The 27765-nt window shown below is 41.2% G+C and overlaps 1 protein-coding gene across 6 annotated transcripts; it reads right to left on the bottom strand.

Moving 5' to 3' along the window:
- Positions 1-342: 342 nt before the first annotated feature.
- Positions 343-27765, bottom strand: gale (UDP-galactose-4-epimerase). Of its 6 annotated transcripts, none has more exons than XM_072548427.1 (12): positions 27671-27765; positions 25859-25927; positions 25616-25745; positions 18541-18656; positions 16652-16765; positions 12437-12613; positions 10639-10752; positions 7211-7277; positions 1496-1581; positions 1243-1320; positions 1009-1123; positions 343-840 (listed from the first exon to the last, which is right to left on the bottom strand). In XM_072548427.1, exons 3-12 carry the CDS (start codon positions 25740-25742, stop codon positions 758-760), a joined length of 1077 nt encoding a protein of 358 aa, XP_072404528.1. In that variant the 5' UTR covers positions 25743-25745; positions 25859-25927; positions 27671-27765; the 3' UTR covers positions 343-757. The 6 variants fall into 6 exon arrangements, with proteins under 6 accessions (XP_072404528.1, XP_072404525.1, XP_072404527.1 ...); XM_072548424.1 differs by having other exon boundaries at positions 27558-27720; XM_072548426.1 differs by having other exon boundaries at positions 27544-27680.

Here is a 27765-nt window from a genome sequence, read left to right as displayed (position 1 = left end):
TGAATTCCTCACAACACCCTTTGCCCACCTAATGGTTTCACTCTGTAGATTAAAATGGCTGAACTCCACATCCTTCCTCATCTCAGGCCATGTTCTAGATTTCTAAGACAAGGGAATATAGCCTGAGTTTTTACTGGTCATATCTCAGTCTTTTATGTTTCTATGAAAATACTTTTGTGATGTCTTGTCCATTGTAGCTTCACCAAAAGATCATAAGTGAACTTACCTTGATGAGTCCTTAAGAATCTTTCTTTCAACTCAAACTCAGTTTAGAATCCAAGAGTTTCTTGATAACTATTTTGGCAATTTCCATGCCAAAAACAAAACAAATTCATACATGTATACTTATCAAAAGAGTGTCATTTATTTCTAAGCTATTGCTCTAAAGTACAAAACTTCAAATGCATTAGGGCTGTATCCAGCCCATGGGTTCTATGTGTATATAGATAAATTATATATAAATTGCTAGAGTTACAAGACCAAAGATCTGGTCATAGAAGTCTAAATAGCTCAAACTTCAGTCAACAAGAAAGCATTAACAGTACTTGGTGGAAGTAGTCAGTTGATCAGTTTGAGTTTCAAACAGCCTTAATTTTCAATTTTAAAATTTAATAGAATGCAAAAGTAGAAGTCTAAGTTCATACCATCCTCCACCAGAACAGATTAAGAGACTACTCAGTATTTTATTACTGGTGATCTACAGCCTTGATACTACAAATGTTTTAAAAAGATTAGTTATTTTTCTAAAACAGCTCAATCAACTATTACATGGTGCATTTGATGCTTCATTCTTGCTGAAACCATAAGGATTCTGGGATTGCCAATTCCACAAATCTTGACCTAAAATATGAAAGATATTGTTTATAAAATTGAATGTATATTCCAGTATTTAGTGATACAAATATACACAGCTCTAAAATATTAAGACTATAAAATAGCAACCATTAAGTTGCATTAATATGGAATAAAATTACAGTAAACCTTAACATTATCACATTCAGTGCTTACACATCTTGTCAATCCCAGACTGTGCCTTCCATCCAAGTTCCTTCTCTGCAAGAGCTGGATTGGCATAACAGGAAGCAATGTCTCCTTCTCTCCTCTGAACAACTTGGTATTTAATCTGAAAGACAAGGAGAAAAACAGGAATTTCTGTTAAATTTGTACATCAATTTATATAGTTTATACTCAACCAAGCTAAAAAGTAACCCTACTGAAGCTCCTTAAATGATACTGACTTACCTCTCTCCCAGAAGCTTTCTCCATTGCTTTTACCATTTGTAAAACAGAATAACCTGTTCCAGTACCAAGATTATATACCTGAAGAGCAAGAGACATATAATTAGTTCCTGCAAAAGATACCAAGAGTCCTAGTATACGTTACAGAATGCTGAAAAGGTCTTGGGAGAACAGGAGGAAAAATATCAAGAATTTGAGGCACGGGACTAAAATTGTAAAAGGCATCAGAGGCACTAATCTCACATTAATGACAAACCTTGCAGCTGCATCTTTCTTTCAGCTTCTTCAATGCAGCAATGTGTCCCTTTGCAAGATCCACAACATGAATGTAATCCCTGACACCTGAACAGCAAGACAAGATCTTATTTGCAATTGTTACATTTACAACCAAAATCACTTGTTCTTCTGCTTTATACAACATTACTCTAGGAACATTTACTCTAGCATCACATTTATGCTCATCAAAATGCTCAAAATTTGCACCTGTGGAATAGTGCTCATTAGCATCTTAAGACTGCAGACATTCTGGCTTCAGCTAAACGTCATTCATGATGCCTTCAAGAGCTTTTGAAAGTGAACTCCACTGCTCTACAACCACCCCTTTGTCAGCATCTCTGCTTGTAACCAGGCACTGATATCATCCATGTAGCTTCACATTACTTGAACGGCTTTAACATTTCTTCACTCAAAAATGTAGTTTTCTCTATTTCTAAAAGTGAAGACAGCCCTATTATTCATAATTTAGTCTTCTGCCATTCCAAAGTGCACTGTCTCAACTTTCTGGGTTGAATTTAATTTGCCTCTGCTTTGTCCACCCAACCAGTTTATTGATATCCTTCTGCAGTTTTCTGCCATCTTTCTTACTATTTACCACTCTACCAATTTTCCATGTCATCCATGAACTTCTTGAGCATACCCTCTACATTTAAGTCAAAATCATTACACCTTAAGCAACAAGTGCTCCAGCATTGAGCCCTGTGGAAGCCCCCATTGAAAGGAGACTTCCAATCACAGCAATATCTCTTTACAATCATCATCTGCTTCTGGTCTCTCTGCTAATGTGCCACTTTTCCTTGGATCCCATCGGTGCTTACTTTCTTGAATAGTCTGTCATGAGGGACATTATCGTATACACCTATTTAGACTACCTCATATGCATTATCATCAACACTAGGGGAGGGAATTTCTGGGTCAAAATGCTGGAATTCCCTCCGTAATGTGGAGGTGCCGGTATTGGATTTGGGGTGGACAAAGTTAAAAATCTCACAACACCAGGTTATAGTCCAATGGGTTTATTTGGAAGTACTAGCTTTCAGAGCACTGCTCCTTCATCAGGTAACTAGTGGGGCAGGATCATAAGACACAATTTATAGCAAACGATCAGTGTCATATATTGAACAAACCTAGCAATCTAGTGTCAATTGTGTCTGATTATTCCCTATCTCTCCAAGTGCATATATAGTCTGGTCCTCAGAATTCTTTCTAATAAACTTTCACAGTGGTTAGACTTACTGGCCTGTAGTTGCCTGGTCTATCTCTTCCTCCCTTTTCTTTAATAATGGGACAATGTTAGCAGCCTTCTGCCATGTCACCTGTGGCCAGAGAGGATTTTAAAATTACTGCTAGGGCCCTTTATATCCCCAACCTTGATTTCCTCAATATGCATCTCATCCAGCTTGCAGATTGATTTACTGGATAAAATGTGACAATACTATGGCTTTAAGGGGCGTTTTTGTTCTGTTTTTTTTAAATGATGAAACATTGAGGCAGAGGTACCGTTTAGTCTGCTCCAGTAAATAAAGTTAATAGCTTGTGAGGTTTGTGGTGTTTCTTTTTTAAAGTTGGAACAACAGAAGCAGCATTACAGGGTGGGGTCATGCGCCCTCAGAACCTTGATTTTTTTTTCCCCCAGTTTTAGCTTTCAGTAGCATTTGGGGGGTTCTCTGCTGCTAGAATTACATGAGAGACAATCTATTTTACTGAACTTGCCTTTGCCAAGAGTGCATTAATGGGATGCTCCTATTTTGGAACGGTTAATTAATAGTTAATTATTATTTTGTTCAGCATTGATAGAATTGTAGTAAAGACCATTTTTATTTTTATTATTTTGCCCATATTTTGATTATAGTGTATGAATAAAAGTGTTTGGTTTCAAGCCTGATATTTGATCAATTGAACTACATCCAGAACACAGCACCTTACACTTACCGTTAAAAAAAAAAGTGAGAGTTAATGCAATTTGCCTAATATATTTTCAGGGAGTTTGGTTTGGTTCGGTTCATAAGTTCTTACAGATCCCGAATTAGACCACATTTTCCAGAAATTGTCTGCAGAACTCAATTGCCTACACAAATTTAGCATCAAACAAGTGTAAATACAACATTTCACCTAATGATATAGCAAGTTGCCAATTTTCTTGCGTCATGGTGCCTTATTCTGAGCCCATTGGGTCTGCTGCTCCTTTGGACATAAGCATACCCTGGAAACTACGAATATCAATGCAGGAAGTGTGAGCAAGCAGGTACTTGCACAGGAGTGGATCAAAGCAAATTAATGATAGAGTTCTTATGAAGGCATTATGATGATTTGGGCAATTAAACTCAGCATAACTGCTTCAGAACTGATTTCTAGTAAACTGACTGGAGATGTAGAATACAAGGAATAGACTTGGAACGTAAAATTTCCCTTCTCCCGAAAGCTTTCATCTCACTAAATCAACAGATCAGCATACTGAATTCAGTTTTTCAGTTATCCAAAGTTTTTTGTGAGCCTTCAAAATTAAATAGATCTGCATTTGTGTATTGAACATGTCTAATTATAAATAAAGATTTTGTACAAAATAGGGAAGATAGAACTGAAATCAGCCAGAGTGGAAATATATGTGAAGCCAACTTGAAAAAAATTATGTGCTAATCAGCATTGTCTTTAATACTTCGTGGTAACTTCCTTGTGGACAGTATGAATCTCTGTTGTAGAATTTGTGTAACACAATGCTGTTTGGTGTATAACTAAATCATGAACCACATTATGGCCACAATAACTACGATGTTTTGGCCATATAAGAGACATGATTTTTCACAGAGGCAGGAATGGTTGCTGTGTGTTCCAGGGCTTAGATCTTTTTAAAAGAACAGGGAGGGGGTTAAAAGAGGACAGGGAGTAGCATTGTTAGATTACAGGGTGCATTACAGCTGCAGAAAAGAAGGTTGTTGAGGAGGGTTTGTTGACTAAGTCAGTATGGGTGGTAGTCAGTAACAGGAAAAGAGCAGTTACTTTAGGTGTTTTCTATAGACACCCCAATTGCAGCAGAGAAATGGAAGAGTAGATTGGACAGCAGATCTTGGAAAAGTGCAGAGGTAATAATTGTTGTTATAGGTGACTTCAACTTTCCCCAATATTGACTAGAACCTCCTTAGTTCAGATGGTCTGGATGGAGCTAATTTTGTCAGTTGTGTCCAGAAGGGATCCCTGACTCAATATGTAGATAGGCCAGGCCATATTGGATTTGATGCTCGGCATCAAGCCAGATCAGGTGTCAGATCTCTCATAGGACAGCATTTTGGTGACAGTAATCACAACTGCCTCACCTTTACCATAGTCATGGAGAGGGATAGGAACAGATAGTATGGGAAGATAGTTAATTGGAGGACAGGAAATTATATTGCTATTATGCAGGAGCTATGGAGTATAAACTGGGAACAATTGTTCTATGGGAAAGGCACAACAGCAATGTGAAGGCTGTTTAAGGAGCACTTGTTGCAAATGTTGGATAACAGTCCAAAAATGTGCAGGTCAGATGAATTGGCCATGCTAAATTGCCCGTAGTGTTAGGTGCAGGGGTAAATGTAGGGGAATGGGTTTGGGTGGGTTGCGCTTCGGTGGGTCGGTGTGGAAGGGCCTGTTTCCACACTAAGTAATCTAATCTAATCTAATCAAACTGTCTCGCTGAGACAGGCAAGGAATGGTAAGGTGAAGGAACCTTAGATGACAAGAGTAGAGGAGCTTCTTGTCAAAAGGAAGAAGGAAGCTTACTTAAGGTTGAGGAAGCAAGGATCTGGCACAGCTTTAGAGGATTACAGGGTAGCTAGGAAAGAACTCAAAAATGGACTGAGGAGAGCTAGAAGGGGGCGGGGGCACAATAAAACCTTGACAGGAAGGATTAGGGAAAACCCAAAAGCATTCTACACATACGTGAGGAATAAGAGGATGATCAGAGAGAGGGCAGGGCCGATCAGGGATAGTGGGGGGAACGTGTGCCAACAGTCTGAAGAGTAGGGGAGGCCTTAAATGAGTTTTTTTGCTTTAGTTACTAGAGAGAGGGACCTTGTTGATTGAGAGAACACTGGACCAGGTTAACAGGCTTAAACAGATTGATAGTAAGAAAATGGATGTGCTGGAAGTTTTGGGAAGCATCAAGACAGATAAGTCCCCAGGGCCGGACCATATATCCAAGGTTACTACAGGAAGCAAGGAATGAGATTGCTGCATCTCTGGCAATGATCTTTGCATTCTCACTCTTCACAGGAGTAGTACTGGCTGATTGAACAGAGAAACATTCACCTCCCTCCAAGAAAGTTAATAGGGAAACCCCTCCGAATTACAGACCAGTCAGTCTTATGTCTGTGGTAAGCAAGTTACTGGAAAGGATTCTGAGAGATAGAATTTATGGCTATTTGGAAAAATATTGGTTAATTAAAGATAGTCAGCATGGCTTTGAGGGGGACAGGTCATACTTCACAAGCCTCATCGAGTTCTTTGAGGACGTGACAAGTTGACGCAGGTCAGGCAGTGTATGTGGTGTATATGGATTTCAGTAAGGCATTTGGTAAGGTTCCCCATTGTAGCTTGTTCAGAAAGTTAGGAGGTATGGGATACAGGGAAATTTGGCTGTCCATACACAGAATTGAAAGACAGTGCGTGGTAGTGAATGAGAAGAATACTGCTTGGAGGTCGGTGACCAGTGGTGTCACACAGGGATCTGTTCTTGGGCCTTTGTTCTTTGCAGTTTTTATAAATGACTTGGATGAAGAAGTGAAAGGGTAGGTTAGTAAGTTTGCCGATGACATAAAAGTCGGTGGCGTAGATAGTGTCAAGGGCTGTTGTAGACCACAACATGACATTGACAGGATGCAGAGCTGGGCTGAGAAGTGGCAGATGGAGTTCAACTTAGATAAATGTGAAGTGATTCATTTTGGAAGCTCAAATTTAAATGCAGAATACAGGGCTAAAGACCTGATTCTTGGCAGTGTGCAGGAACAGCAGGATCTTGGGGTCCATATACACAGATCCCTCAAAGTTGCCACTCAAGTTGATAGGGTTGTTGAGAAGGTGTATGGTGTTTTGGCTTTCATTAACAGGGGGATTAAGTTTAAGAGCCATGAGGTTTTGCTGCAGCTCTGTAAAACCCTGTTTAGATGACATTTGGAATATTGTATCCGGATCTGGTCACCTCATTATAGGAAGGATGCTGATGCTTTACAGAGGGTGCAGAGGAGATTTACCAGGATGCTGCCTGGATTGGAGGGCTTGTCTTATGAAAAGAGGTTGAGTGAGCTCAGGCTTTTCACACTGGAGAGAAGGAGGAAAACAGGTGATTTAATAGAGGTGTACAAGGTAATGAGAGGCATAGATAGAGTAGATAGCCAGATACTTTTCCCCAGGGCAGAAATGGCTGTCATGAGGGGTCATAATTTTAAGGTGATTGGAGGAAGGTATAGGGGTGATGTCTGAGGTAGGTTCTTTATGCATAGAGTGTGGAATGCACTGCCAGCAGTGGTACAGTCAAAGTCATTAGGGACATTTAAGCGACTGTTTGACAAGCACATGGACAGCAGTAAATCGAGGGGTGTGTCGGCGAGGTTGATCTTAGATTAAGGTAAATGCTTGGCACAACATCATGGGCCGAAGATCCTGTACTGTGCTGTACCGTACTGTTCTATGTTTATATGTTCACATTGAAGCATGATCTTACCTGTGCCATCGCATGTCTCATAGTCATTGCCAAAAATATTCAGGTACAGCCGACGCCCAATAGCAACCTGAGAAGAAAGTCAAATATTTGACCACTGAAAGGTTTTCCTAAATGGTCAGATTACAACTGATCCATTAACGCACGTAGTCCAGCAATCAATGTGATGCGTCTGGTGTGTGTGGAGAGAATTAGTAAGAGTGTGTCCACAGTTTTGTTTTTCATTTTCAGCCTCTATCATTAATTAATAACAATGTGAGAAAGAGAGCCAAGCGTGAGACTTGTGCCCTGTCAGTGGGGGGCACAGCCTTTCCACCAACAAACCCTCAGCTTTACTTCCTTGTGGTGATGCATGGAAACAGAGTCCCTCAACTAAAGCTTCAGAGGAACTCAGATAATGTTTGTCCCCAGACATGCAATGTCCAGGTCCACTGGTGGATCTGCCCCAATACTGTCAGACCAAACTCTCAACTATGTACAATTAGCTTCACTGTCTTGTGAATAAATCAGGAGAGTTGAAGACTAAGGGCTTAAAATCCTAACAAAATTTTGGAGTCCAAAGACAGACTGATGTCCATAAATGCCATCTCCAAATTAACTCCTGTATCTAAACCAGGGCCAAACGTTGTGTTTTGCATTCGCTTGGATTCAACTTGAGGGGCTCACAGAGGAATCCTATTGTTTGGACAATGCCAGGCTTCCATACATTTTGGAAGAGGACATTGCAATTTCACTGCATGTTAACAGAACACAAGAGACAGGTTTATCACCAGGCTGCAAAATATGTGCAGAAAGGTATCATTTACAGGGGAACCTTGATTATCCAAATGTGATGGGCAGGCACTATTTCGTTCAGATTATCGATTATTCAGTTAATCGATTAAATGCCTTTTCTCTGGGGCTCGAAGTTTTTAAAGTCTGCTCCCTGTTCAGAAGACTGCAGCAGCACAGCATGAGAGACCCCACCCCCATCCCTGTCCAGCACTGCCCCCGCCCACTGTCCAAGGCAGCTGGACTGGACACCAACAATAAGACTGATGCTGTTGCCTTTGTGGGGTAAGTCTCCAAATAACACACACTTTTTACTGCAACTTTTTGACAGGTTCCACCTCTGCCCTGTACAGGACAATGTTGGTCAGATTATCTGGGAAAGGGGGAGAAGATTTAGGGTACACCCCTCTGTAGAACACCCCGGAAAGTGGGGGGGAGAAAAGAGAGAGTGACAGGGTTTTGGGGGGGGGGGGGGGGGGGGGGGAGGTCAGTCATTGTGGAGACGGTGCCTGTTAATCACTGTAAACAAAAGACACAATCACTGTTAGAAACACGTCTTTGATATAATGTTTCTATCGGGAGAAAATTAACAAGTGAATATATTGCCAGGCTGCTTTCAGTTGCTTTTTTTTAGTTCAGTAATTAGACATGCTAGTAAACACGTTCATTGAACTCCTTACATTAGATAATTGTGTTAAGTACTGCTGAGTCATAATAGTGCACGTCATCCAAAGTAAAGGGCTCAGACACAATGTGCTTGAAGGACAGTCCTCTTCTTTGAGCATGGGAGGAAAAAAAAAAGCATTAAAGCTACACAAAAGCAGTCACCCAAGTTCTGCTACTAGGTGGCCACATCCAACGCTATTATTCAAATTGTCACATTAACAACTTGTTTGACTGGAATGTTTCAGTTGTTTTGTGAATCACTGCCAAATAACTAACAATCAACCAGATGTGTGTGCTGACACAACACATCAATAAAGCTGTGGCAATACCCAATCTCTTTGTAAAGTAGGACTCATTTAAAATGTCAAGGATGCAATACCAGTCATAATTGTCATTGAGCAATTTATACAGCTTATGACAGAGTCATAGAGATGTATACAGCATGGAAACAGACCCTTCGGTCCAACCTGTCTATGCTGACCAGATATCCCAACCCAATCTCGTCCCACCTGCCAGCACCCGGCCCATATCCCTCCAAACCCTTCACATTCATATACCCATCCAAATGCCTCTTAAATGTTGCAATTATACCAGCCTCCACAATTTCCTCTGGCAGCTCATTCCATACACGCACCACCCTCTGCATGAAAAGATTGCCCCTTAGGTCTCTTTTATATCTTTCCCCTCTCACCCTAAACCTATGCCCTCTAGTTCTGGACTCCCCAACCCCAGGGAAAAGAATTTGTCTATTTATCCTATCCATGCCCATGTTCAGTTGCAATATTGTGTGCAAAGGAAATATTCTTGGGAAATGTGAAGTACAGGAATAGGAATAAAGAACATTGTTTTTTAAAAACTTCTACTTTTTTTGAAAATTGAAAATAGCAGGATTTAGTTATTCATTGAAATTGCAGCACAAATGGCCACCTAACCCTTGTTTCTGTGCCTCTATGACATCTACTGGAGCATTCTACTTAAATTTCATTTCTCTGCTTTGGTCTGGTTTACAAACTTCTTAAAATGCTGGTCTAATTTTCTGTGGAAGCTAGTCATAATATATGTCTCAACAGTTGCTGTTGTAAAGTGTTTAAAAATTTTGAGAGGAGGTGGGGCTGGATTTATAACTTCTCCCTCAATTCTGCTGGTATTAGCCATTGCATTATAACACACTTTTCATCCAATGTGAATTTGCTGTACTGCGAGTGATGAATTGGGAACGCTGTTTCTACAGCGTGACCTTTTAAAACGAGTGCTAGCTGTAATGAGATTACAGCGCTAACACTAAATGCAGTTTCTAAAGTGCAATGTTTTTATAATGCAGGGTTGCACAAGAACACAACCATCGCGTTATAGAAGAACGGAGTGTATTAAAGTCCTAACACTGTGTTCCTTTATTACTAATTCGACAACTAATGGAAACATCTTTTTTATCCAATAAACCCTCAAAATCTTTTGTGATTTTGAGAACAAAACACAAGATTTCTTATTTCAGTGAAAATAGTTGCAAATGTTCATGAAAACAAAGACTGTAGATGCTGGAAATCTGAAATGAAACTAACAGTGCTGGAAATACTCAGTAGGTTTGATATCATCTGTGGAGACAGAATGTTAAGTATGACTCTTCCTCAGGCTGAAAGAGAATCCAGAGCCAAAAGACCTAGACAACTGAAGGCACGGCCACCAACAGTGGGATGAATGTAGTCAGGTACGCATATTCTAACATCTGAACATGGAAGAGCAAGACAGCACTGGGAAGACTAGCATGAGATACCAACTCCTCCAAATTAAAAATCAACAAAACACAAGTTGTATTGTCGGAATTTTCAGGAATCCCACACAAAATTAATGCTGTCAAAATTATACAACATTTATAATTCTAATAAGAGGAAGTCATTAACAACTTCTCTTTTTGAAGGCCGTTTTAAAGGTAATATTGCTGTCCTTCTTCCAATGTACTCACATCCCATTTTAAACTCTTTAAAATTATTACATACCTGTGAAATATATGGCATCAGATTGTTGGGAATACCCTGGGGATCTTCACCTATTTTTCCTGATTCATGTGCCCCAATAGGATTGAAGTATCGAAGTAAAACAGCATTCCAATCCTGAATGGTCAATATATTTGTTAAGTACCATCATAAACCACAGGTTCAAAAATCATCTGAGAACACTTTGCAATATTTACAAGTACAGTAATGTAAAAAATCCTGTTCCTAGGCATTCCTATTTTAGAGTTATAAAGAATATGCTGGATCAAGAATAGCAATAGTACATCTTAAAATAATTCAGATTTGATAAATAGGATAAATCCAACAAAACCGATTCAAGCCAATTGCAGTTGTAAAGAAATCCAATCTTTAAAGAAAGCCAATCATTGAAGACAGAAACATTTGTTGCTAGTTGTTCACCATCATTCACAACCAGATGCTGCAGAGCTTAAATATGATCATTAGGTGCAGGGATCACTTACGACTAGTTGCATGCCAAACAGAAGAAGCAGCATGCAGTAGACAGGGCTGTTTCAATCTCAACCAGATTGACTTCTTTATGTTTACCCACACCCTCTGCATTCATCTAAATTTGATCTCCCAACTTAACGTTAATGGTAGAATGAGGTAATGTCAGGCCACAACGTTACAGATAGTACAATTCATGCTGCTGATGAACCATGGATGCTCAATTTGTGGTTGTTAGATCTATTCAAGATCTGTTCCATTTAGCACCACGATAGGGATACACTACATAAGGGAGGGTATCCTCAGTATGACGACAGAACTTTGTTTTAATAATGACATTGCATGAACACCCCTAATAATCATTTCATGGACAAATAGAGCAGAGACAGGTAGATTAGTCAGGATGAGGTCAAGTAGATATTTCCATCTTGTTGCTTCCTTCAGAATCTGCCACAGAGTCTGACAGCTATGCCTCTGAAGACTCAGCCAGCTTGAAGGCCAGAATAAGGGGCAATTCATTTAAAATTGAGATGGGAAGGAATTTTTTCTCTGCATTTCTGTCTGGGAGAATACTCTATCCTAGAGTTGCAGAGGCTAGATCACAACATATTTAACGATAAGGTAGATTGATTTTTGAACTATTCAACAGTGGAGTGCTGCAAGAGCTAGCACGAGAAAGAAATTGAGGCCTAGGGCAGATCAGACAATCTTATTGAATGGCAGCACAGATAAGACGGACTGAAAGGCCTACTCCTGCTCTAATTTCTTATGTTCTTGCCCATGTTTTTACTTGATGCCATGAGACCTCATAGGGTCTGGAGTCAGTGTTGAGTCATCCCAGGGAAACTCCTTCCCAACCGCACACCTCAGTGCCAGTCCCTCTGGTGGGTCTATCCGGCAGTAGGATGAGACATACCTAGAGATGGCAATGTAGTTTTTGGGACGGGAGTCCCATTATCAATGTCAGGTTGTTGTTTGATTGGACTGGGACAGCTGTAGCAATCTTGCACAAGGTCAAGGAAAGAGAACTTTGCAGCATCAACTGATGTTATTTCCAGTGCCTAGTTCAATGCTAGGTGGTCTATCCAGTTTCACTCCTTTGTTTAGACTTTGTAGATGTTTGACACAGCTAAATGGCTTGGTAGACCATGTCATAAGGCCGTGAAGAATCAACTATATTGGTATGGGTCTAGAATAACATGGGGGCCAGATCAGATAAGAATGTAAGATTTCATTCCTGAAAGCAAGATGGCATTCAATTAACATTATACACAGCCTACTTTCAGTCTGACAACTTCAACAGGTGCCAGACTCATACAATGGTAAGAAATACCTTTTCTGCATAGCAGAGATCCTTAATCATTTCTTCAATGAAGTATTTTGTTTTTCCATAAGAATTAGTGCAGCTGCCAACGGGATGTGCCTCATCGATGGGCAGGTAACTGGGATTTCCATATACAGTTGCTGAACTGCTGAAAACAATGTCTTTAACACCATATGTTCTCATTGTCTAAGGCAACAAAAGAAAAAGATAAATCATTCAAAAATTCAAAGTTCTCATCATCAAAAACGAACCTCAACATCCTTTTGGGTAATGTCCTTACCAATGACCTCTCATTTCTCAATGACAAGTCTTTCCAATTTGTAGTGATTGTAATTACATTTTCCATTTGCAAAATGCAAACTTGACAGGACACACTCAAACAGCATCTGTAGTGAGAACAGGTCAAAAATATACTCAAGCCCTGAGGTTTGAAAGACTGAATGAAAGCTACAATTTTAACTCAGCACTCACTTGAGGCTCTGCCTTCATATTTATGTCAAAACTCACACAACACCAGGTTATAGTCCAATGGACTTATTTGAAAACACAAGCTTTCAGAGTGTGACTTCATTAAATCCAGTCTGTAATTGCAGATTCACAATTTCCCAGATTTCTGCTTCAAAGACCTTTTAATCATTAGATTAGATTAGATTAGATTACAGTGTGGAAACAGGCCCTTCGGCCCAACAAGTCCACACCGACCTGCTGAAGCGCAACCCACCCAGACCCCTACATTTACCCCTTACCTAACACTACGGGCAATTTAACATGGCCAATTCACCTGGCCTGCATATCTTTGTGACTGTGGGAGGAAACCAGAGCACCCGGAGGAAACCCACGCAGACACGGGGAGAACGTGCAAACTCCACACAGTCAGTCGCCTGAGGCAGGAATTGAACCTGGGTCTCTGGCGCTGTGAGGCAGCAGTGCTAACCACTGTGCCACCATGCTGCCCTGTTTCAGTAAAGGCAACCGTCCAATAGTCTGAAAATCACGCTACCCGTTTGCGGTCAGACCACTGCGTAAGAGCAAAGTTATTCAAGTACACTTAAAAGATTTAAAATGTGCCAAAATGTTATATTCAATATCTGTACTAACAAGGCTAAATTTACAGACCTTTGAGCCTGTCGTGCTATGCAATATGATCATGGCTGATGATCCAACATAGTAACCTATTCTTGTTTTAGCCCCAAATGCTTTTGATCTCTTTGACCCAATATAACTCCTCAAAAATATTCAATGCTTTAACCTCAAACACTGTGTCAAAGAGTTCCATAGGTTCACCACTCTCTGGGTGAAGAAATTTCTCAGTGCTAAATTGCCTACCCTGTTTCATTAGATTGTGACCCCTTGGTTCTGGCCTTCCTAGTCTTTGGGACTATCCTTCCTACATTTACCATGTCTAATCCAATTAAAATTTTATAGATTTCTCTGAGATCCAGTCTAGTGACTATCAGCATAACAGATAGTCTCGTTTTATATGTCAGTCCTGCCATCCCAGGAATCAGTCTGGTAAACTATTGCTACACTGTCTTCATGTCTAGGACACCCTTTGCCAGATAAAGGAGACCAAAACAACACACAATATCCCACGTGTGTCTTATCAAGACCCTGTTAAAGGTCAGACACCCTTGCTATGAAGACCAACCCACCACATGCACTCTCTTTCTTTCACCAACTGGTGTACAGAGGAACCAAGGTCTTGTTGCACCTCCCTGCTTTCCCAATCAAAGCTATTCAGATAATTCACCGCTTTTCTGGTTTTGTTTGGAACTGAAGCGAATAATTTCACATCTATCCACATTATACTTCATCTGTCCACAATACATCGACACATCTCTGCATCCTCCTCACAGCTCACACACCTACCCAGCTTTGTTGTTCGCAAACATTTAATAATTTAACCAAATTACTATTGTTGCCACTTATGCTGGTGCTGACATTTTAAAATCTGGAGAATGAGGAACTTGAAAATGATATTGTTTCTAAATACTGTATCATTTATAACCACAAATATGTGTATTTACCCTCGATGTCTGAGCAGCCTCACAAAAACAAATAGAGCTCACCCAAATCTTCTTTCAAAAGTAACAGCTAATTATTAAAATATACAACAGGTACGCAGAGGGAGACAATATAATTTCCTCCCATTGCCATATGCACAAATTTCCAATCTTTTATGGGGCATCACAACCATATACTATACAACATGTTATTAAACCTCTCACAAAAAAGCAGCCAACCACATTAGCGGTTATACAAGATGGCAAATGCCTTGCAGAGTGAGGAACAAAGTGGCAGATTCAATCCTGTCCACACTGGTAATAGATCAAAGCTCGGCCATTGGTGGTGTACTGAGTGACAGCAGGCAGGCTTATGGGGTTGGGAGGCAGAAGAGGTGGTGGTGGTGGTGGAGGCAGAAGAGGAGGCACGAGAAAGAAAGGGAATGAACAAAATTAATCATCTGTGGTTTGTGCCTGAATTCTGGTTGCGAAAGACTTGCATTCAGCAATGATCCTTTCCCCCACTCTATAGTGAACTAGCTCATTCAAATCTGAGATTTGGGTCACAAACAAAGAATAACAGCTGTGAACATGAATTCAGAGAGTTATCTGCACTTCTAGGAAATTCAGAGCAGGAGTACGGTATTTAACCTCAAGTCTGTTCCACTAATTAATATGGTCACACTTGATCTATTTTTTAAACTTCATCTACTCATCTTTTCATTTCCTACCTTATGCATGATTTAAAATACATTTCCATTCAACTAACTTGGTTCCACATTCCTCAAAACTCGGCCTATCAAAAATCATTTTGAATTCTGATTTTTCGGTTGACCTCGCAGTGACAGCTTCCACTGTCCTTTTTATGAAGGGATGCCTTCGGACTTCACCCTTGAATGGCCCACCTCTGATTTTAAAGGTAATGCTCCTTTATCAAGAAAGCTTAGCAAAGGAAACAGTTTCTTCTATAACCAATTAAGTTCTTCAATCAGATCACTTCTTAATCTTCTGTACCCGAGAATACAAGTCCAGGCCACCTGAACTCAGATCCTAACCATTTTAGACCCAGCGTCATTGTGGAATATGCACTATATCACTTCCAATGTATCCTTCCTGAGGGACAGTCTCCAGGGAATTAATGCAATACTTCAGATTGGTTTAATTAGAGATGTAAACAACTGCAGCAAATTTTCCACCTCCTACTATTTGTCTCCTTGAAGTGCAAGCAACTTCTAACAACTTTTGTACCAGTTCACTGTTGTTTTTACTGACATCTGCACATGGATCCCAAAAAAAAGTTATTGAGTCCCAAGTGAACAATCTCTCACTGCCCCATACTGAACTTGCCTGTTACAGTTTCACCCACATTTCACAGTTTGCAACATTTCTGCTCCCAACAATCTACTTAGACAACTTCCTTCGTACATCTGTAATTGCCCTTGTTTAAGTTGAGGATATTCATTTGAGATTCAAATGGCTTTCCAAAACTGAATTTGAAATTGCACCACTTATGACTGTTACACTCCACAGAGGATCCTTAACTACAAAGGATATTATTAATCCTACCCGATTTAAAATAGGCCGTACCCAGGTAGGTTGCATAAAATACTGCTCTAAGAAACAATCCCTGATGCACTTTTCAAATCAATCTTCCATATCACCCTTGCACATCTGATGAGTCTAGACAATACACAGATTAAAATCACCCAGAACATGGCAATGCCCTTCCGACACACCTCCAACATTTTCTCATTTGTACTTTGTCCGAGCAGCAAAGCAACTCTTTGGGAGCCTTCTGATGACTCCCATTTGTGACTTCTTTCCCATGTTATTCTCTATTTCCACCCAACCCGATTCCATAGCATGCTCCATTTGTATATCTACACACCACCACAATGGTATCTTCCTTTATAACAAAACTAACCCACCTCCTTTTCCTTTATGTCTATCCTTCCAGTATAACCAGCAAACTTAGATATTTTAATCCAAAGCACACACCATTGCTTTCAATAGGAGAAAGGAATAAAAGTCAAATTCCATGAACTGATCCATGCTCAAAATCTGGGTTTCATCTTAACAGCTAGAATTAACACATACAGACTTTACTGACACTTTCTTTGTCAATGCATAAAGAAAAGCAAGCACCACAGCCCTGAACACTATGTTCTCAATTGTCCCACAGTTTATCTTACAGAGGAACTTCCTAACTTAGCACACTTACCTCCAGAAGTTTAATAGTTCCTGTCAGGTTAACTTTATAATATAAAAGAGGCTTTTGGACAGACTCTCCAACAGCCTTCAACCCAGCAAAATGGATCACAGCTGAGAAATTGTGCTGAAAAAGGAAAGTTATGCTAATTACTAAAATGCATTTAATTCAGTTGTTCTAATCATCAAGTTTACACGTGGTTGGAGAACTCCTGAGGCATTACACCATCCTAGAAACATTCTCATTGGAAATTAGATTTATTGCACTTAAGCGAAGGTGTTAATTTTCATCTGTAATTGCAATAAATAGATTTTAACACGAACAGCTCATCAATTTAGTGTTACAGATTAAGCCCAAAATATCGTCTGCAAATAAAATTTGACGATAATCACACAGTTAAGAACAACGTAGCTATATACAGGGGAGGTTTTTTTTGCAAAAATGTAAGTGCTTTCAAACTCAAGTCATCAACTGTTCGTAAGGACAGCACAGTAATTCACTATACTTAGTCCCAAACATTTCAACCAACAAAATAAAACTACTAGTTTCAATACTATTATGAAATAATCATCTGACTACTGCGAAATGCTGTCCCATCGCTAAATGCGTGAATATGACCATGCAAGTGTTTCAAAGTATTTTAAGAACAAGCTTGCACTTATACAGCACCATTCACAATCTCCAGATGTTTGAAGTACTTGCAGCCAATGAATTTTGTGCATTCACATTTGTAACAATAAAATAATTTATGCCTAACTTCTAGCTTGACAAGCCTCAAATCTCAAACAAGTGAGCAGAGAGGATAAAATGCTTATGAGACTTCTACTGCAGTGGCAGGGATAAAAACAAAAGATATAATCATGATTAGTCATGGCTGATCATCTGAATGCAAAGCAGGTTTGAAGTCTGAATGGCCTACTCCCACTTCTATTTTTATACGTCTATGATCCAATGCTTGGTTTTGCAATGGAATCCAGAACCAGGAGTCATAGTCTAAGGAAGTGGGTTAAATCATTTTGTACTCCAATGAGGTGAAATCTCTTCACCTAGAGGTTGGATGATCTTAACGAATGGCAGAGCAAGCTTGATGGGCCAAATGGGCAGTTCCTGCTCATATTTTTTATGCTCGAGGGACATGGGTTCAAATTCCATCATGGCAGGGTGGTGGTATTTGAATTCAATAATATCTGGCACAGTGGCAACCATGTAACCACTGTCAATGGTCATCTATGCTTCTGGAGAAGGAAATCTAAATTTGCAGAAAAATTTCCTTTACAGAAGGAAATCTGCCAACCTTAGATTAATTAGATTAGATTCCCTCCAGTGTGGAAACAGGCCCTTTGGCCCAACAAGTCCACACCGACCCTCCAAAAGAGTAACTCACCCAGACCCATCTCCTTCATGCACATCGCACTGTGGGCAATTTAGATTGGTCAATTCACCTAACCTGCACATCTTTAGACTGTGGGAGGAAACTGAGCACCCAGAGGAAATCCACAGAGACACAGGGAGAATGTGCAAACTCCACACAGACAGTATCAGAGGCTGGAATTGAACCTGGGACCCTGGTGCTGTGAGGCAACAGTGCTAACCGCTGAGCCACCGTGCCGCACCCACCGTACCTGGGTCTAGCCTACACATGATTCCAAACAGAAGATTCCAAACAGAGTCAACTTCACATCAACAAATAAAAAGAGGGAGTCCAGCTGGCAGTGCACTGGAATAGTTAAATCTAGATGTAACAAAGGCATGAATGGGGTTTTTGGCAGCAGATGAGCTGGACAATGGAAAACAGCAACCTGAGTGATGGCACAAAAAATAAACTATGTATTGCTAAACCTTAACTAAAATTTAAAAAGCTAAGCAAAGCTGGTTATAAGCATTTGGATTCCAAGTGGTACCTCTTTAAACAGATTGCTTAGAGCAGATTCATCAAGTAGATCAATTTCTTGGAAGATTATGTCAATCCCCGTGATCTGATTCACACGATGAATGCTTTCAGGAATTCCACCTTCACCTGGATTAGAAAAAGAAGTTGACTTTTTCCAGGCAAGTAATACAATCATCCTCAGCAAATAAGCTCACTCTTTGGGTGGAGCAAACAGCTTATCAAGCTAACAATTATCATCAAGCAATTTGACAACTGTTGGGGTGTACTTCTGATCACTTAATCATGACCACAAGACAAGTTTGCCCAGATTGTAAATGTCACTTCACCTAACTTGTATAATAGTTCCTTTATTTAACTGGTAGAAAAGTTGATTCATCAGAGTTCAATGCCTTTGCACGTGCACTGAACCACACCAGTGAAAATTCGTATTGGGGCAGGAGGGGGAGGTATCTTTACAGAAGCCTTCAGCTATTACAGTCAGACAGAAATCACCATCTTATTTACATCATTAACAGAAGTATCAGATTACTGACCTTCCTTACCGCAAAAGTAGTCCTTCATTTAGGTGTCTATAGTTAGAGTAGTTTTGTGGGTTTAAATTAAATACTTAAGCGCAAATTCTATACGGACGCTTTGATACAGTATTGAGGTATTGCTGCGCTCTTGAAGATGCATTTTGGATAAATAGAAACAGTGATCCCATCATCTCCCCAGATAGATAAATGATCTATAGAAATGGTTTGAAGAGGTGATGTTCTGGCAGGTCACCTGGTGCCACATTTATAGAGTCATAGAGATGTGCAGCATGGAAACAGACCCTTCGGTCCAACCTGTTCATGCCGACCAGATATTCCAACCCAATCTAGTCCCACCTGCCAGCAACCAGCCCATATCCCTCCAAACCCTTTCTATTCACATACCCATCCAAATGCCTCTTAAATGTTGCAATTGTACTAGCCTCCAACACTTCCTCTGGCAGTTCATTCCATACCCGCACGACGCTCTGGTTGTAAAAGTTGCCCCTTAAGTCTCTTTTATATCTTTCCCCTCTCACCCTAAACCTATGCCCTCTAGTTCTGGACTCCCCTACCCCAGGGAAAAGACTTTGCCTATTTAGCCAATCCATGCCCCTCAATTTTGTAAACTTCTATAAGGTCATCCCTCAGCCTCCGAAGCTCTAGGGAAAACAGCCCCAGCCTGTTCAGCCTCTCCCTATAACTCAAATTCTCCAACCCTGGCAACATCCTTGTTAATATTTTCTGAACCCTTTCAAGTTTCACAACATCTTTCCAATAGGAAAGAGACCAGAATTGCACGCAATATTCCCAACAGTGGCCTAACCAATGTCCTGTACAACCACAACATGACCTCCCAACTCCTGTACTCAATACTCTGACCAATAAAGGAAAGCATACCAAACGCCTTCTTCACTATCCTATCTACCTGCGACTCCACTTTCAAGGAGCTATGAACCTGCACTCCAAGGTCTCTTTGTTCAGCAACACTCACTCGGACCTTACCATTAAGTGACCTCGGTGGTGGGCAAGTTGTTGGAGGGAATCCTGAGGGACAAGGATGTACATGTATTTGGAAAGGCAAGGACTGATGAGGGATAGTCAACATGGCTTTGTGCGTGGGAAATCAGGTCTCACAAACTTGATTGAGTTTTTTGATGAAGTAACAAAGAGGATTGATGAGGGCAGAGCAGTAGATACGATCTATATGGACTTCAGTAAGGCATTCGACAAGTCTCCCCATGGGAGACTGATTAGCAAGGTTAGATCTCATGGAATACAGGAAGAAATAGACATTTGGATACAGAACTGGCTCAAAGGTAGAAGACAGAGGGTGGTGGTGGAGGGTTGTTTTTCAGACTGGAGGCCTGTGACCAGTGGAGTGCCACAAGGATCGGTGCTGGGCCCTCTACTTTTTGTCATTTACATAAATGATTTGGATGAGAGTATAAGAGGTACAGTTAGTAAATTTGCAGATGACACCAAAATTGGAGACGTAGTGGACAGCAAAGTGGGTTACCTCAGATTACAACAGGATCATAATCAGATGGGCCAATGGGCTGAGAAGTGGCAGATGGAGTTTAATTCAGATAAATGCAAGGTGCTGCATTTTGGGAAGGCAAATCTTAGCATGACTTATACACTTAATGGTAAGGTCCTAGGGAGTGTTGCTGAACAAAAGAGACCTTGGAGTGCAGGTTCATAGCTCCTTGAAAGTGGAGTCGCAGGTAGATAGGATAGTGAAGGCGGCGTCTGGTATGCTTTCCTTTATTGGTCAGGAGTATTAAGTACAGGAGTTGGGAGGTCATGTTGCAGCTGTACAGGACATTGGTTAGGCCACTGTTGGAATATTGCATGCAATTCTGGTCTCCTTCCTATCGGAAAGATGTTGTGAAACTTGAAAGGATTCAGAAAAGATTTACAAGGATGTTGCCAGGGTTGGAGAATTTGAGTTATAAGGAGAGGCTGAACAGGCTGGGGCTGTTTTCCCTGAAGCGTCAGAGGCTGAGGGGTGACCTTATAGAGGTTTACAAAATTATGAGGGGCATGGATAGGATAAATAGACAAAGTCTTTCTCCTGGGGTAGGGGAGTCCAGAACTAGAGGGCATAGGTTTAGGGTGAGAGGGGAAAGATATAAAAGAGACCTAAGGGGCAACTTTTTCACGCAGAGGGTGGTACATGTATGGAATGAGCTGCCAGAGGATGTGGTGGAGTCTGGTACTATTGCAAAGGGCCGGGTGCTGGCAGGTGGGACTAGATTGGGTTGGGATAACTGGTCGGTATGGACGGGTTGGACCAAAGGGTCTGTTTCCATGCTGTACATCTCTATGACTCTATGAAGTGTATAAGTCCTGCTAAGATTTGCTTTCCCAAAATGCAGCACCTTGAATTTATCAAAATTAAACTCCATCTACCACTTCTCAGCCCATTGGCCCATCTGGTCCAGATCCTGTTGTAATCTGAGGCAACCCTCTTCGCTGTCTACTACACCTCCAATTTTGGTGTCATCTGCAAACTTAGTAACTGTACCTCTTATACTCGCATCCAAATCATTTATGTAAATGACAAAGTAGAGGACCCAGCACAGATCCCTGTGGCACTCCACTGGTCACAAGCCTCCAGTCTTGAAAAACAAACCTCCACCACCACCCTCTGTCTTCTACCTTTGAGCCAGTTCAGTATCCAAACGGCCGTTTCTTCCTGTATTCCATGAGATCTAACCTTGCTAATCAATCTCCCATGGGGGACCATTTCCTATACAAGAGGGAGTAAATTTCAAAGGAAGTTCATTGGTTATAAAGTCTTTTAGCTTGCTCAAAAGGTGTTTAAGGGCACAATACAGGCTCATGCTTAGTTTGGTTTATAACTAACCAAGAGATTATCTGAAAACATTTCCTGTAGATGTCTTGGTTCTCTGAAATGCATGGTCTACGATGGTACTTATGTAACAGTCTTAAAGTGAAAAAGGGGGTTAATTTGGATAAGGGTGAGGATGTCCTAAAGAAAAGTTCAATTTTGAAACTTGATAACCTAATTAGAATACTACAAATAGTAAAATGCTAATTTTGCAGCAACTTCACAGCCAACCTCATGTTAAAAGTACAACTAAAAATATTGTAAACATTCGTCACCAGCAATGTGGTTCCTAACAGTGCAAAACAATAGGAAAAGTTGTTTGGAACTCTATTACTGATATTACAATTCAGGATATTCAAAACAGTCATAAATTGTTACCTGCAAATCAATTCCCTACAATGGGAATGCTTAGTTTTAAGGATTGGTCATCTAAGTGCCTTTCCCAACAGTTGCCCAATCTCATCACAGCTGACGTCAATTCCGTTGGATACCAAAAGTGTGGATCCTACAGGAGTTCAAAGTCCTCTGCTAACACACCCAATTCTTCAAATGCAAAGCTGAGCAGTTAATTGCTCATCCAAGGTAGCTGTCACAGCCTCACACTGTCTCTATCTGATCTGTCCATCAGGTTCTATTACACATCACTGGATAGTAATCCATAGTCTGAATGCCATTACCTGTCTCTCTTGACGAACTCACATTCAGCCTGGAGCTAATTCCCTAAACTAACTGGTTTTCAATACGAAATCAGTGCTGAACATTGATCCAACCCAGGACCTGCCTGGTCTCCAGTAACCACCATCATGTCATACAGAGGCAAAAGATGAAAGCGATATTGTGCTGAATAATTATTATTTATGTATGGGATGTGGACAATGCTGGCTTTATTGCCCATTTCAAATTGCGCGTGAAGGTGGTCGTGAGCTGCCTTCTTAATCCACTGCAGTCCACATGCTGTAGTTTGACCCACAATGCCCTTAAGGGAGAGAATTTCAGGACTTTGGCCCAGTGTCAGTGAAGGAATAGCGATATTTTTCCAAGTCAGGATGGTGAGTGACTTGGAGGATAACTTGCTGGTGGTGGTGCTCCCATGTATTTCCCATGGGTGTGGAAGGTGCTGAGAATTTTTGGTGAATTTCTGTAGTACATCTTGTGGATAGTAACACTGCTACTACTGAGTTTCAGTGCTGGAGTGGATGGATGTTTGAGAATGTTTCAACCAAGTGAGCTACTTTGTCCTGAATGGTGTTTAAGCTTCATGAGTGCTGATGGAGCTGCATGCATTCAGTCACACTCTTGACTTCGCCTTGTAGATGGTGGGCAACTTCTGCAGAGTCAGGAGGCAAGTTATGGAGTGCAGTATTTCTAATCTGGGACCTGCTCTTGCAGCTACTGTGTTTATATGATGAGTTCAGTTGAGTTTGTGGTCAATAGTAAACTCGAGGAGGTCGATAGTGGGGGATTCAGTGATGGTAATAGCACTGATCATCAAGGGTAGTGGTTAGATTGCCTCTTATTGAAGAGAGTCTTTGTCATTTATGTGGCATAAATGATATTTGCCACTTGTCAACCGAGCCTGGACATTACCCAGATCTAGTCTTACTTGAAGGCGAATGCTTCAATATCTGAAGAGTTGCAGATAGTGAACATTGTGCTTTAATTGGCAAATATCCCCATTTCCCACTTTATGATGGAGGGAAGGTTACTGATGAAGCAGCTGAAGATGGGTGGGCCTAGGACACTACCCTCAGGAACTCCTGCAGATATGTCCTAAAGCGGAAATGACTGACCTCCAACAACCACAACCTACTTCCTATGTACCAGGTGAGATAAACTCTGCTGGTTTGAATCATAAGTCCCATTGATTCCAGTTTTATTATAAGTCCTTAATAACACACTCAGTCAAATGCAGTCCTGATGTCAAGGGCTGTCACTCTCACCTCACCCTGGAATTCAGCTCTTTTGCTGATGTTCGAACCAAGGGGGCTGTAATGGAATCAGGAGCTGAAGGCCTTGGCGGAACGCAAAGTGGGTGTCACTAAACAGGTTATTGCTGAGCAGGTGCTGCTCAATAGTACTGTTGATGACAGCTTCCATCATTTATGAAGGTTGAGAGTAGACTGGTAGGGTGGTAATGGCCAGGTTGGATTTGTCCTGCTTTTTACATACAGGACAATCTTCCACACATTGTTGGATAGATACCAGTGTTGCAATTATACTGAAACAGCTTGGCTAAGGGAGCAGCTAGATCTGGAGCACAAATCTTCAGGACTATTGCTGGAATGTTGTCAGGGCCCAGAGCCTTTGCAGTATCCAGTGCCTCCAACTGTTTCTTGATATCATGTGAAGTGAATCAAATTATGCTAAGACTGGTATCCATGGTGCTGGGGAGCCCTGACGGTCAAGTGGACCATCCACTCAATACTTCTGACTGAAGATTGCTGTAAATGTTTCAGCCTCATTTTTTGCACTGATGTGTTGGGCTCTTCCATCGAGGATGGGGATCTTTGTGGAATGACCTCCTCCAGTAAGTTGCTCAATTGTCCAGCATCATTCACAACCGGATGTGGTAGAGCTTGAATCTGATCCATTCATTGTGGGATCGTTTAGCTCTGTCTATCACTTGCTGCCTATGCTATTTGGTAGCTTCACCAAACTGACACCTCAGTTTTAGGAATGAAAAGAAAAATTGCTGGGAAATTTGCTTCACCAAACTTATACTTCATTATTTCTGTGCTCTCCATTGAACCAGGGTTGATCTCCTGGTTTGATGGTAATGGTCGAGTACAGTTTATGCCAGGCCATGAGGCTACAGATGTGGAGTACAATTCTGCTGCTGTTGATGGCTCACAGTGCCTCACGTATGCCCACTCTTGAGTTGCTTCTGTTTGAAGTCTGTCCCATTTAGCACAAGGATAGTGTCACAACACAATGGAAGGTATTCTCAATGCGAAGGCAGGACTTCATCTCCACAAGAACTGTGCATTGATCTCTCTTACTAATACAGTCACGGACAGATTCATTTGCAGCTGGCAGATTGGCAAGGGTGAGGTCAAGTATGTTTTTCCCTCATTCGTTCCCTCTCCAGCCGCTGCAGACCCAGCCTGGCAGCTATGCCCTTTAAGGCCTGACCAGCCTGTCCATAATATTGTTACTGAACCATATTCTGTGCCCTTGCCATTTTCAGTGCTTCCTCCAAGTATCATTCAACATGGAGGAGTTCTGATTCATCAGCCGAGAGAGGATGGATCGTGGTAATCAGCAGGTGGTTTCATTTCCCAATGTTTAACCTGAACCCATTTGACTTCAAGAGGTCTGAAGTCCATGTTGAGGACTTAAAGGGCAACTCCCTCTCAATTATATACCACTCTTCTAACACCTTTGCTGGGTCTATCCTTCTGGTGGGACAGGGCATAAGCAGGAACTGTGATGGTCATATCTACCATATAGTCAAACACACAATCATATTTTACAGAATGTCAGGGCCTTGCCTGACTAACACAAGAGACGGTTCTTCCGATTTTGGCACTAATCCGAAATGTTAGGAAGGAGGATTTTGCAGAGTCAACAGGGCTGTTCCTGCCATCATCTTTTCTGATACCTAGGTCAATGCCGAAGGTCCATCCAGTTTCAATTCTTTGTTGAGAATAAAGCAATCCATCATATAGATTCACAAACAAGTTGCTACAAAATAAACCTAAAACATTTTATACCTTTGATCGCATTATGAAAGTTGTCTATCACAACCGGAATGTATCCAGCTTTGACCAGCTCAATCACACAATGGCTACCAATGTAACCAGCTCCACCTGTCACAAGGATCTTCTCTGCTGTTGCCATTTTCTATAAAATATCAAAGTGATTCAGAATTAATTACATCTTGTCAAAATTCAACTGTAGCAATAACTTCTTCAGAAGCTCAATCAAGTTTCTCCAGTAAATTGATGTTTACTTACCACTTAATAACAAAGTTCAAGTTGAAGAACAAATTCTTATTTATGGCTTGGTCCTCAAATCTACAGGTTCTGAAACAATAAAGTGCCACATTCTTAAGATCATACAGTCACATTAAAAATTCAAATATGTTGCATTTACAAGTTCATTCTCTTAAGCATTTGTGAATCTAATCACTCATTAGAAATTTTTTTATGGCTATACATCAATGATAATCCACCCAGTATGTAATGTTGTTGCTGAACCACTACTGGTGGTGGACACAGAAATTCCTTACCCAGAGCACATTCTGTGCCCTTGTCATTTTCAGTGCTTCCTCCAAGTGTCATTCAACATGCAGGAATATTGATTCATCAGCCGAGGGAGGACGGGTGTTTTCACCTAATTTAAGAGAATTTAGTTTATCCCTATCAATAACTTCAGATTTCTTTACATGAATAGCTCTCTGCTAAGGAGAAAGTGAGGACCGCAGATGCTGGCAATCAGAGTCGAAGAGAGTGTGGTGTTGGAAAAGCACAGCTAGCCGGTGAAGCAGCATCTGAGGAGCAGGAGAATTGATGTTTCGGACATAAGCCCTTTGTCAGGAATGAGGCCTCATTCCTGATGAAGGGCTTATGCTCGAAACGTCAACTATCCTGATCCTTGGATGCTGCCTGATCAGCTGTGCTTTTCCAGCACTACACTCTTCAAATTAGCTCTTTGCTAAGCCAAAAATAACCCTTGTATTGTCCTAGCCTTTAAACTGAGTGCAATCTATCACTAGTCAAGCACATTAAATCTATACCTTTCATTGGGCATGTATCATTAATTGATACAAATACAATGATTCATCTTTGCAAAACTGAACATTCTGCAACAATTACAGAATTGAAGGCGCTCCACTACAGTCACTGTGAACAGTAATCAAATGGTTTATACTTTAAAACTTTCATAGATGTTGGACATAAACTTTTACTGGCATCCTGGCCATCCTTTGTCAAAAGCAGGGCTAAGAAACCATTAAGAAAAAGTGAGAAATAGCAACTTGTATTTACACAAAGCATTTTCTACACTGACCAATGAAGGATTCTGATGGGATCTGACCGGTTTTTCAACAATGCCAACCGAATAGCTTTGCAAGACATTCCTTCCAGTTGACCTCACAGGTCAAGTATGAGAACAACGTGTAAAGAGGTTAAGCAATCAATAAATGGCCTGGAACACCGCGCTGGATTCAAGCTGAAAGGAATCTCAGACATGGAAAGTTTATAAAGTTTATAACGGTCAGATTGTAGTGAACCGTGATACCTTATTTCCCGAAATTACGTATGCCTTTCCCGTCCAGCAATTTAGACTATTTGCAGTTTCTGAGTTATAAACGTTTCATCGGTGGCTTTTAGACAGTGACCTGAGTTTCCTTACACTATGAGCTTAGATTGAATGGAGTGCGGTTTCCAGCCAGTGCCGCCCATCTCTCCAGCAGGGATGGGAAAGAATGGGCTCGTTGTGTGGCTCCAGCACCAGGAAACAACCAGCACGAAGCAGGAATCCTGACGTGGCCGGAACCAGCCAGCCAGGCTCCCGAACCGAGCGATGGGGTTCACCAGCAGTGGGGCTCCGGTACCGGGACAGCGAACCCGCAGCTGGATTCCACCCACGCCCGCCCGCACGCACGCAGACTTCCTTCCCCATCCAGGGAATACCTTACCCAGGGTAACCCACCCGATTCACAGGCTAACGAAGCTACGTGCAAAGCCCAGTCCAGAGGATGCCCCGCCGCTGAACTTCGCCCCCGGTTACCGTTTCCAGCGCTGCGCCTGCTAAGCTCCGCTCACCTTGGGCGGCCCGCCACACCGCGCATGTGCAAATCCCTACACGGAACTAGCTCCCCGTCCACTTGGCGCATGCTCAGTAATAGATCCCACCCATG

The sequence above is a fragment of the Chiloscyllium punctatum genome, chromosome 27 (assembly GCF_047496795.1).
Source record: "Chiloscyllium punctatum isolate Juve2018m chromosome 27, sChiPun1.3, whole genome shotgun sequence".
In the NCBI taxonomy this organism is placed as follows: Eukaryota; Metazoa; Chordata; class Chondrichthyes; order Orectolobiformes; family Hemiscylliidae; genus Chiloscyllium; species Chiloscyllium punctatum.
This window is presented reverse-complemented; position numbering and strand designations above follow the sequence as displayed.

Excerpts from the sequence above, each read along its gene's own strand:
- gale (XM_072548427.1), bottom strand. The coding sequence starts at position 25,742 with ATGGCAACAGCAGAGAAGATCCTTGTGACAGGTGGAGCTGGTTACATT. Across the intron at positions 18,657-25,615 it reads CTTTCATAATGCGATCAAAG|GTGAAGGTGGAATTCCTGAA; the intron begins GTATAAAATGTT and ends TTTCTAATCCAG. Across the intron at positions 1,124-1,242 it reads AGAAAGCTTCTGGGAGAGAG|ATTAAATACCAAGTTGTTCA; the intron begins GTAAGTCAGTAT and ends CTTGTCTTTCAG.